Raw genomic sequence first — 11,255 nt, 5'->3', positions numbered from 1 at the left:
GCTAACGAAACAGCACCACAAAGTGAAACTGTCAAAAAAATTACAAAAACATTTAAACATTTTTTTTGCATTAAACAAAGTAAATTTTTTCGCTAGATTTGTTTTTATTTTAACGAATTTATGTTCCGAAGAAAATAAATGAGTTGAATTAAAAGTTGCTGCGAAAATGAATCGCCAATTGGTGGAAAATATTTTAACCGTAATAAAGACCTCAACTGATAAATCGGTGATTGTTAAGGGTCTGGTAAAATTGCGTACAGATGTGGTCAAAGATAAAGATGGAATTTTATTGTTTCGGGAAGCAGGGGGTGTCTCACCCATGGTACGTTTTCTAAGTAAACCACATGAGCAAATATTGGAAGTGGCTTTGAGTATCATGGGCAATTGTTGTACCGATGAAATCAGTTGTAAAGAGGTTAGTGCGACAGAAAAAATTGAATTGAATTACATGACATCAACCGTAAAATATGTTTTTGTGTGCGTGTTTTTGTAATTGTGTAAAATTTATGTAATTTTATAGGCTTTGGAAAGTAAAATTGCCATACCTTTGGCTACCATACTAAAATCGATACCTAATCCAGTGATACAATGTCGTGCTTGTCGTTTGTTGGGCAATTTGGCCAAAGTGGATGCAAATCAATTGGTGTCCAATCATTGTCCAGTAATTGCACAATCTTTGGTACGCATAATAGAGGATACCTCGGATGTTCAGACACGTATGATGGCATTCCGAGCTTGCCGTTTCCTATTGACAAATCCCCAGTTTGTGAAGAATTTTCTGCAGGCTTCTGGTTTAGCCACAATTTTACGTATTTTGGCCTCGGTAATGAAAAATAATGATTACGTGGTCGAGGAAAAACTGCTAAATGATGCCCAGGCTCCTTTAAAAGTGGGATTGAAACGTAATCAGCACCGTGAGAAATATTTCGAAGAGGTGGCCCGTAATTTGGAAGGTGTACGCAGTGATATATTTGATCATGAAGTTTTGAAAAATACCACTCGTAATTCTAATGCTTATGTTATGCCCAAGGAAAGAGTAGCCTTAGATCTAGTATGTGAAATCCTAAAGTGTTTACTGGCCATTTCAGAGCTGCAGATAGGAGTACCCATATGGGATTCGCTGAATCGAGCCAATTGTACATTTGCTCCAATTGTTTATTTTGTAACCGATGAAAAGAATAAACACAGAAGTGTAGCCTTAAAAATCTTATCAAATCTTTCGAAAAATACGGGAGCTTTTTACATTTTAAGTTCTGCTGATGCTATTCTGGCTGCTTGTGAATTATTGGTGTCAAGTGATATGGAGGCAGCTCCCAATGAAAGTGAAAGCCGACATTGTATCAATATTATAAGTATACTATCGACGGATGCCTGTAATCGTTCTAAAATACGAAGGTCTGGAGCCTTAAGAAAACTTATAGCGATGTGTAAGGAATCTAATTCCCAGCCAGAGAAATCAGCGGTAAGTTAAGATTTTAAAAAATTGAATTCAAGTTAAATTTCAGTTTAAATTTATTTTCTTAGATCTTAAATGTCTTAATCAATTTCCAATATGACAACATGAGCATGGATCTGATGTTACGCGAAGGCTTAATCAATGTTCTAATCAAAGAACTTGATTTGTATTTAGCTAGCGATGATGAATACTATAAAAAGAAACGTGAGGAAAAATTGCAAACTTCTAAAAAACGTAAACTGCCGGAAATAGTTAAAGAAACCAAATGCAAGGTGAATATACAAAATGTTTTATAAATGGAAATTATTGAATTTAATTTATAAATAGTTTCCTAAGGTAAAAGAAGAAATCTATTTGGACTGTGATTCACCCAGCAGTTCGCCTAGATCATACAATGCTCCATCTAGTCCTTGTAGTTCTCGCAGCATGTCACCAGTGGGTGGAAATGTATATCAAACAAATGGTAATAATGTTACTAATTAGTACAGAGACAAAAAATTTTATAAAAATGTTTTTACTGTTAGAATCCGATGAAGAATCTTATTCTCCCGTATGCAGTGACGATGAAGAGGAAGAAGAGGAGCAGAATGAGAATGATAATAAGAGAGATACTAGCAGCTATTTGTACAGCAATCCAAATGCCAATTGTAATGATCATACCATAATAATGAATCTACTGGATGTTGCTGCCAGATCTGAACCCATTGAAGATAATATTTTACTGGATAAAGAAGATGATGAAGAAATAAGTCAAGGTCTGTTGATGATTTGGGACTTTTATGTTAAAGAATTTCTATATTTATATTTGGTGTTTATTTTCTTTCTTTTAAGATGCTGCTTTAAAATTGCCACCAACTAGTAATTTGCCTCACAATACTATAGATATAATAGATAATTTAATATTTCGTGTAACTTGTTTGGTCAAGAAGAGTTTAGACTTGGGGAAACCCGAAACCATGAAAACCCTTATTAAAGCCATTAATATGTTTGGTATTAATTTAGACTTTGCTGGATCTCTTACCAATATTTTATTGTAAGTACGAACAAAATTTCCGTTTATCATTTTATTAATTTCACTAAAAAAATAGTTTTTCATAAAAATTAAATCATTGATTAAAATCAATTTTTCACAAAAATTTAAATTTTCCCTAAAAATTTTAAATTTCAAAATAATTCGATTTTTTCGAAAAAAAAAAATCTTTAAAAATTTTGTATAAAAAATTAAATTTTTTTATTAAAAATCAAATTAAAAAAAAAATAAATTTTTTACAACAAAAAAATTAAATTTTCACAAAAAAAAATTTTAATTTTTAGTATTTATTCAAAAATAAATAAACCATTTACTTTTGCCTAAATTTTCTTTTAGGGAAAGTCAATTTTTTGGTCAAGTCATTAAACAGGGCATATGTCACCAATTGTTCCAATTAACAAAAATCAAAGAGGTTTGTACATCTCACCACAAAATTTTATACTAAAATAATAAAAACGTTTTTTTTTTTTCTTTTCAGATGGCCAAAGATGGATTTGGATTCTTAGACACCTTAACATCCGTGGGTGAATGTAATTATGGCAAAGAAGAATTGGCTCGATTACTGCGTTGTGAGGATATTGTATCACAGAAAAGAGCCGCCATTACTGTAGCCTACATTATCAAAAGTAAACCACTGCTATATCAATTCCTAAACGATGGCAATGCCCTCTCGGTTTTACTTAATATAATATTAAGTGCCAAACAAGATGAATTTACAGCCGAAGCAGTTGATTCGCTAACTTGCATGTCACGCTTCACCTTGGGCATTGATATACCACAGACGGCGGCTGACAAACGTCTAGATGAATATGACATATTCATAGAAAAGGATGCTGGTCAACCTTTACATGAGTCATGCGATATGCGTTTTTTGGTACACGATCCAAACGAAACCGAAGACAATAGCGAATCAGAGACAGTAGCGGTAGCCTTTAACAAGGCTTTACTCTGCTCCACCAGTGAAGTATTCAATACAATGTTAAATAGTGATTTTCGTGAAGGTAATGAGGGTGAGATACACTTGCGCACCTACACCGTTAGTGGTCTACTTTATTTTCTCAATCTCATTGTGCGTCAATCGAAAAATTTAAAAATGAACATACCACCAGCTGATAAATACTATGCTCTCTTGGAAGCTTTTGAAATGTCACGCATTTATATTATACCCGAGATGGAACAATTTGTTTTACAACTATTAATTTCACAACTGGATGAATCGAATTGTTTGAGTGTTTTGGAATGGTCGATGAAAAACTATCATGTGGAATTGACTGAAATGTCGATTAACTATTATTTGTGTTCATCATTGACTACCGAAGCTAAAGTTAATTTATTTAGAACCGCCGATTATTCAACATATTCAGCTGAATGGTTTCAAATGATTATTGAAGCTGTTTTGGCTAGATGTCGTAATGGTTTTTAAATAGATTTTTTTTATTATATATTTTATTTAAATTATTTTTTAATGTGATTTTTAGGTTTAATTGATGATTTTTTTTTTAAATTTATTATTTTCAAAAATATTTTTGGATTTTTTTTTTATTTTGGCTGAATAATATTTATATAGTAATTGTAATAAACCGGGGATTCAAAATTTTGTGGGAAAATTCATATTTGGATTTAAAACCTAAACAGAATTATGTCGTTATTTGAAAAAATGAATTAATGCTAAAAGATCGTTTTAATAGGACTTGAAGATAACTTTAAAATCTAAATCCATTATGGAATCGAAACATTTTTGCAGGGTGACTGAGATATTAACAAAATGTTTTTGTGAAAAACTAGTAATCAAGTGACTGATTCTGTTTAGTTAAGTCTGATTAACTCTTAAGTTTAGAGATCATGGACTTCTAGGTACTATGCACTCATGAAAGGAAAACTCTTGTGTTGTCTATAATTTAACTTAATTTCTAAAGTTTTATTACATTTTTATAAAATAAATTCTTGAAATCGAATGAAATCCATTACGACATTCAAATCTTTAACATACCTGTAGGTACAATTACAAATATTAGCTGTATTTAGAGAGTACACAAAGAATAAGAAAAATAAAAACTAAATTTTTACCTTAAATTACTCCTAAAAAGTTAATTAACTTTCATCAAATGTTCTCTCATAAGAAAACTCAGAAAAATTCAACAAAAATTTCAATAAAAAGTTGTTTGAAAAAGTTTCATAAAAAACACAAAAGAAATGCTCTCTTTTTGAAATGTTTATTTGTTTTTCGACGACGGCGTTGTACATGATGTTGTAGATTGGATGGATAGATGATGTTAATGAAATGAAACTATGCATAAGTACATGATGTACTTATAACGCTTTACAACGGAAATATTTATTTTATTTTGCCAAAAATGAAAATAAACTCAGTTGTGCGGGTATTGCAGTGAGGTACACATCATCACCTCCATCATAAGGAAAAAAATCAAAAACCAAAAACGTCCGGCTAGATAAAATATAAAGAAAATAACTTATGCAAGGCCTAGAAATATAAAAAAACCAATTAGTTTTTTTTAATATAAAAGAAGTGAAACAAAATTAATAATAATTACAAAAATAACTATAAACTTAAATATTATTTAAACAAAAAATCAAGGTAGTTAAAAAATAAATATCTTAAAATATTTAAGAAATTGAAAATTTCTTTTAAGACAGAGAAAGAGACCCTTGAAAAAATATATTTTTAGCAACAAATTAAGGCAACAAAATGCAAATTTATTTAAACAACAAATAAACAAATATTGTTAATAACTAAAAGCTATTAATTCAAAATTAAACAAGAATTTATAAAAAATATATTCTAAAGCTGATAATAATACTTATTAATCTCAATATTAAGTTTTGAAATTAAGTAGAAACTGTGCTTAAAACAAATTATTACAAAATAATAAATTTCTATGAAAAACTAACTAATATTTCTTTAACAAATATTAATAATTGTTTTATTATAAATTAAACAAAAATGGGTAAATATTTAAAAAAATAACAAAACTTTTTTTCTATTTTAAACCCCTTGATGCCAAAATTATGACTTGCATTTTATTTTATTCTTTTTTTTGTTTGCAGCAGCATGTGTAGAATGAATGAAAGAAAACGCTTCTTGTTTTTGTAACTTTCACTACTAGTATGTTATTATTCAACTACATAATTTAAATTTATTATTTGGTGTGTAACATTTTGAAATTTCGAAAAATTTTGTAAGGAAAAATTCAAAATTTTAAAACTTAAGTTTTGTCCTTATTGTGAAAAAGAATAGAAAAAAATCAAAATTAAATTTGTTTCTTATATTTTACATAATTGTGTAAATAACTTTCATACTAATAGTGAAAGGTACATAATATTCGTTTTAGCCTTATGACAAGAAAAACTTTCCATTAATCTGTATGTAGTTAGTATGTTTAGTTGTACTAAAGAAAAGTTTATTAAAAAAAAAAAACAAAACTAATTGTGTATATTCTAAGAGAATTTAGTGCAATATAAATTGAGAATTATATTCAAAGTTTTGATAAAACAATGAGAAAACACAAAAAGGAAAAAAACTTTGAAATTAATTCAAAACAATCTGAAATTGTACTTTTTATCTTATTCTTATAAGAATTTAACAATTGAAGTCCAAAGTCAATAAAAATTTTTATGAGAATAATTTGCAAAATAGACTTTTCTTAAATCCCTTTTATAGGTTGTTATCCAAAATACACTTTGCTTTACGAAAAAGAAAAAATTCAAAGCAATTTCAAAACCAACAACTGTTATTGTGAATGTACAGCACCTGCAACACCACAATTTAGGAAAAGTAAATGTTTGGCGTATGTGTCTTGGCCTAAAATATTTACAAATTCTTTATCAATTAAACAAATCTACCAAACAAATTTCATTTATTTAATTGATTTCCATTTGAAAAAAAAACTAAAAACAAAACATGGATAATTGGAATGTTTTGGCAGCACAAACCTCTTCATCGGCCATAGGAAGAGATGACATAAATATACAATCGAAAGAGAAACTAGTGAGTATTATAATTTTACTTGTAAACAAAATCTTTTTTTTGTTAAATATTTAATTTTCTTTTAGTTTTTTCTCTTTTTAAAGTTTTATTCCGTTTCTATTGTTTTACTTTGTACAATATTCTAAACAAAACAAATTTTTAATTCAATACAAAATTTTGAAAAATAACAATACACAGCTGTTTGTAATTAACAGCTAGAAAGATACATAAAATCTCTTGTTCTTTGTTTGCTCTTCTTTTTCTGAAAACACTTATGCTCTTGGTGTACAACTAAATTTAGAAAATTTAAAAATTCTCACAGTTAGTCAAAGTATTTTGGAGATTCCTTATAGTAATAGTGCCTTAGTATTAAATGCGTTCGGTTCGGTTGAATACTCATTGAAACAATACGTTTTACATAAGAATTTTATACGTATCAAAAAGAAAAGAAAATATTGAACTTTTTTCGAAATAGATTAAAATCTTTAAAATCCCGTTAAATTATTAAAAACGCAATGGATTTATCCACAGATATTTGGGGTCAATTAGCTGTAGAAGCTTCACAGGTGTATCTATCGGATGGTACATTGCGTAGCCCCTTCGCAGATACGGTATGTGCTTTTTTAACGAAAGAAAATAAGATAAGTGTGTCAAGTTTAATATTAAAAAAATAATTACTATAAATTTCAAAAACTTTAAACTAATTTAAAAGTCTGTTTTTAACAATTTTTAAGAATGTTTTTTGGTAATTATAAATTTACTTTCAAAATTTTATTAGAAATTCTAGTATATTATTTTCTAAATTGTCTTTTTCGGTAGTCTATATTTAGAATAAAGCAAAAAAAGTGTTTATGGAGCATACATTTCGAATGACACCCGCATGTAGAAATATTGAACAAGAAAACAAAACAAGAAACAAAAACATAATTTTTATTTCAAATTCACAAATTTTGGTTAGAATTAAGGAAAATTATTATAGTTGAGTAAATATTTTGAAAATTATATACAAATTTAATTGTTTAATAGTAAATCGGTCCTCAAAACTAGATCCTAGTAGAACATGATTTTCGTTAAACAAAATTCTTCTTTAATTAAATACAAAATATTCTTTTAAACCTGCAGTTAATTTAGAACTATTCAATAGATACTTAAAAAAATTGTTTCTGCTGGTCTCAATCTTCAAATTAAAATTCTTTTAATCTGTTGAAAACTATAATTTGGTGGTATTTTTAGGGCCAATCTTTAGGTGAAAGATTAGCGATTAAATTAAAATTAATTCTCGAAAGCTGTTTTTGGAATACTCAATTAGTTAATTTTATTTGCAAGTTTAAGCGCGCAATGAAGGAGTTTAAAGTTAAGCTTATTGGAACAAAATATATAATCACCCCTATTCTGCATTTTAATTCGAATCGGAATTTTCTCTGTTTGGCAACTTTGGTATTCTGCATATCGATTTGAAGCTCCGTCACTAAAATAACAACTTACAAAAACGTTGTTACGATCGTAATGTAGAAAACATACAATCGTAAAACATTGAAATAAAATGGAATTGCTTCTTCTTTTTCTTACGATTCCTTTTTTGTTGGAATACTAATTTTCGATCGTAGCGTAACTGAATGCGGAAACGTAATCGAAATGCAGAATATGGCTGAATAAATGTACTTTCAATATCATAAATATATTGCCTAGTCAAACTAAATCCGGGGCTTTCAGCGTCTGATTACTTTTTTGTGTTAAAAAATATACTAACTCTATTTAGAACAATAACAATGAACAGGCAGTTATCATAAGTTATTACTTTAAAAGATGAACTGATGACAACTAAACTCAGCGAAGGATAACCTAATCAAACCCAATTAAAATCTCAAGAAGATCTAAAACATATTTTATCTCATTCAACTAAAATCTGTTTAATATATTCTTGCGAAAATTGGTTTGAATAAAGTTCAGCAAATATAAGTAGTTTTGAACTTAAATACGCTGTACAAGCCCAATTCCTCTAAAGGTTTTTTTAAACTATAATTTCAAGTTAGTAATAAAAATTCTTCCCTAAACATTTTAGACAATTGAAAAATTACCGGATAAAGTAATTCTGCAAATCTTTTCGTATCTCTCACATCGTGAAATATGTCGTTTGGCCAGAGTATGTCGTCGTTGGCGTAAAATTGCCTACGATACTCAACTATGGAAAAATGTCTCCTTAAGACCAGAAATTTCTGGTTTGCATGTGGGTTCATTGGAATCTTTACTTTCGCTGATTTCGGTGCGTTTTGGTCCCACTCTACGCTATATAGAATTACCCATCGAATTGATTACACATACTGTACTGCATGAACTGTCATCCAAATGTCCCAACTTGACACATATGCTTTTGGATTTCTCCACTGGTTAGTTACATACAAAATTACTATTTTTAAGAAGAAAAACTATTCAAACTTACTTTTCTTTCAGCCATGCAACTTCATGATTTCAGTGAAATGCAAGCTTTTCCCACCAAGTTGCGTTACATGTGCATTTGTCTGTCAGAAGTCATCTTTATGGAAGGTTTCATGCGTAAAATTTACAATTTCATCAATGGTCTAGAGGTGTTGCACTTGATTGGTACCTATGAGAAGTGTGAGGAGGAGGAAGAGGAAATTTATGAAGTTATCAATGTTCACAAGCTGAAGTCGGCCACTCCTAATTTGCGTGTCATCAATTTGTATGGCATTAATTTCATTGATGATTCTCATATTGATGCTTTCAGTTCCAATTGTATTCAACTGGAATGTTTGGCGGTAAATTTCTGCAATAAAGTTACTGGTTCCACTTTGAAAACTTTGATACAACGTTCTAAACGTTTGACCTGTTTGCTAATGAATGGCACTAGCTTGAAATCGGAGTTTGTTATGCAGGCTGATTGGGATAAGTGCGCTTTACAGGAACTGGATATTACTGCCACAGATTTGTCCACTGAGTGTTTGGTGGACATGTTGACACGTATACCTAATTTGAAATTTTTATCAGCTGGTCAAATTAATGGTTTTAATGATACCGTTTTGAAACAATGGATGGAATCGGGCATGACTAGGTGGGTGACAATTAATAAATTGGATATTTTAATTTTATTTTAAATGTTTCGTTTTCTGTTTTTAGATCTTTAATTTCTTTGGATTTGGACTCTTCGGATAATATTACAGATGATGCTTTACAAAAGTTTTTAACACGTCATGGCCAGCAATTGGCCGCCTGTTGCCTTTCTGGTATGCCTCATATTACCGATCAATTATGGATGAGTGTCTTGCCGGTTTTATCTAATGCCAAGTACGTAGAACTATGGAAGTTTAATTGAAGTTTTAATCACATTGTTTATTAAAATAGGATTATTGTTATGGGTACTGCTGAAAAACTGGGTGTCAATATTCATGTTGATCAGTTGATGGACACGATTGCTTCCAGCTGTGGTAATTTGGAGCGTTTGGAATTGAGGTAAGTAAATTTTTTTTACATTATACGATTTCGATTTTTAAATCCAAAAAAATAAAGAATTATATTGATCAAAAGTAAAATTCTTCAGAAGAAGTAAAACTATAATTTTGTTAATATCCCAAGAGAATGTTGGGTTTTTTATTAAAATTGAAAAGAACTAAAAAAGTGAAAAATGTAAAATATATAAAATTCGTTTGCATTACAGATGGGATCCTGATAACTTACGTTTTTCGGACAAAAGTCAAAAGGCCATTGATTTATTGCGTGTGAAATGTTTGAAATTGCGTTGCATGGTCTTGAGGTAAGTTTCGAGTATTTTAGTTCTAATGAAAATGTAAAATTAACTGAATTATCCACCTTCCTCCCTTCACAGTGATGGTCGTTATTATGAAACGGTTAAGGCCAACTTTGAACGTGCTGATCGTGTAACTGTAGTACGCACCACCACCTGTTGCCGTGTTTCACCATATCATTTACTCAGTAATTACAATGATTTGATCTTTAATTAATCATATCGAACAAAAAAAGAATTTAACGAAATAGCAAAAACTACTTGCTAAATGACAATTATATAGAGAAATTAAACGAATTTATTAATTTTTTTTTTGTTTGTTTTTAATAATAATTCATTATTTTTTAATATTTCCATCCTTATATATTTTTTACAATAATATGAATTTACTTGTTTCCGTTAGTTGATTGGGATTTGTTTGTGAGTCTATTGAGAGCAGGGAGAGGGGTTGATGAAATGTAGTTGTAATACGGGATGTATTCGTGTTTATATTACTTCGTTTTACAAAATTATTTCTAAAACTTTTACGCTGTTCTGGTTACATCTCTACTCGATATACTTTGTTTAAATTTAGCTTTTATTTCTATGTTTTTTTTATATTTTATTTTGTTATTTTTGTGTAATTGATTAAAAAATATACATTGCTAATGTTGTTTGTTTATGTTCTGCTTAAGATTTCATCATGATCAGACTTCACAATATTTTCTTTGTTATTTTGTTTTTAATAATAATTTTATTTATATTTTAGTTTATTATTTAAATTAATTATATTTTAATTGTTTTTAAACCATACAACACAATTACAATAGAAGTTGGGGGGCAGGGTTTGTGGAGAGATGAGAGAAATACAATTTTTGTTTTAAATATTTTCTAAAAATCCAGCTGCCTTTAGTGTTATTAAATGTTAAAAGTGTCTTTTAAAGAATGCTGTTTAGAAACTCATTATGTTTTTAATAAAATTAACTTATTTTGAAATAAAGCTCTAAAGTGTTTTTGTTTTAAATTTTCTTTAAAATTATTTTGT

At 29.0% G+C, this 11,255-nt stretch overlaps 2 protein-coding genes across 3 annotated transcripts; both read left to right on the top strand.

Moving 5' to 3' along the window:
- Positions 1-6,392, top strand: LOC119601190. The gene is made up of 9 exons (XM_037951961.1): positions 1-415; positions 521-1,462; positions 1,525-1,728; positions 1,784-1,919; positions 1,981-2,211; positions 2,288-2,489; positions 2,823-2,898; positions 2,965-5,082; positions 6,166-6,392. Exons 1-8 carry the CDS (start codon positions 167-169, stop codon positions 3,907-3,909), a joined length of 2,985 nt encoding a protein of 994 aa, XP_037807889.1. The 5' UTR covers positions 1-166; the 3' UTR covers positions 3,910-5,082; positions 6,166-6,392.
- On the top strand, positions 4,807-11,218 carry LOC119601192 (F-box/LRR-repeat protein fbxl-1). Of its 2 annotated transcripts, XM_037951969.1 has the most exons (8): positions 4,807-5,082; positions 6,166-6,492; positions 8,534-8,858; positions 8,923-9,541; positions 9,607-9,774; positions 9,832-9,939; positions 10,145-10,240; positions 10,313-11,218. In XM_037951969.1, exons 2-8 carry the CDS (start codon positions 6,406-6,408, stop codon positions 10,446-10,448), a joined length of 1,539 nt encoding a protein of 512 aa, XP_037807897.1. In that variant the 5' UTR covers positions 4,807-5,082; positions 6,166-6,405; the 3' UTR covers positions 10,449-11,218. The 2 variants fall into 2 exon arrangements, with proteins under 2 accessions (XP_037807897.1, XP_037807896.1); XM_037951968.1 differs by lacking the exons at positions 4,807-5,082; positions 6,166-6,492 and adding an exon at positions 6,777-7,082.
- Positions 11,219-11,255: the final 37 nt, after the last annotated feature.

The sequence above is a fragment of the Lucilia sericata genome, unplaced genomic scaffold (assembly GCF_015586225.1).
Source record: "Lucilia sericata isolate MDLA Ls3-8-SP2 unplaced genomic scaffold, ASM1558622v1 Contig000147F_arrow, whole genome shotgun sequence".
NCBI classification, from domain to species: domain Eukaryota; kingdom Metazoa; phylum Arthropoda; class Insecta; order Diptera; family Calliphoridae; genus Lucilia; species Lucilia sericata.
Note: the sequence above shows the minus strand (reverse complement) of the source record. Positions and strands in the feature narration are given on the sequence as shown.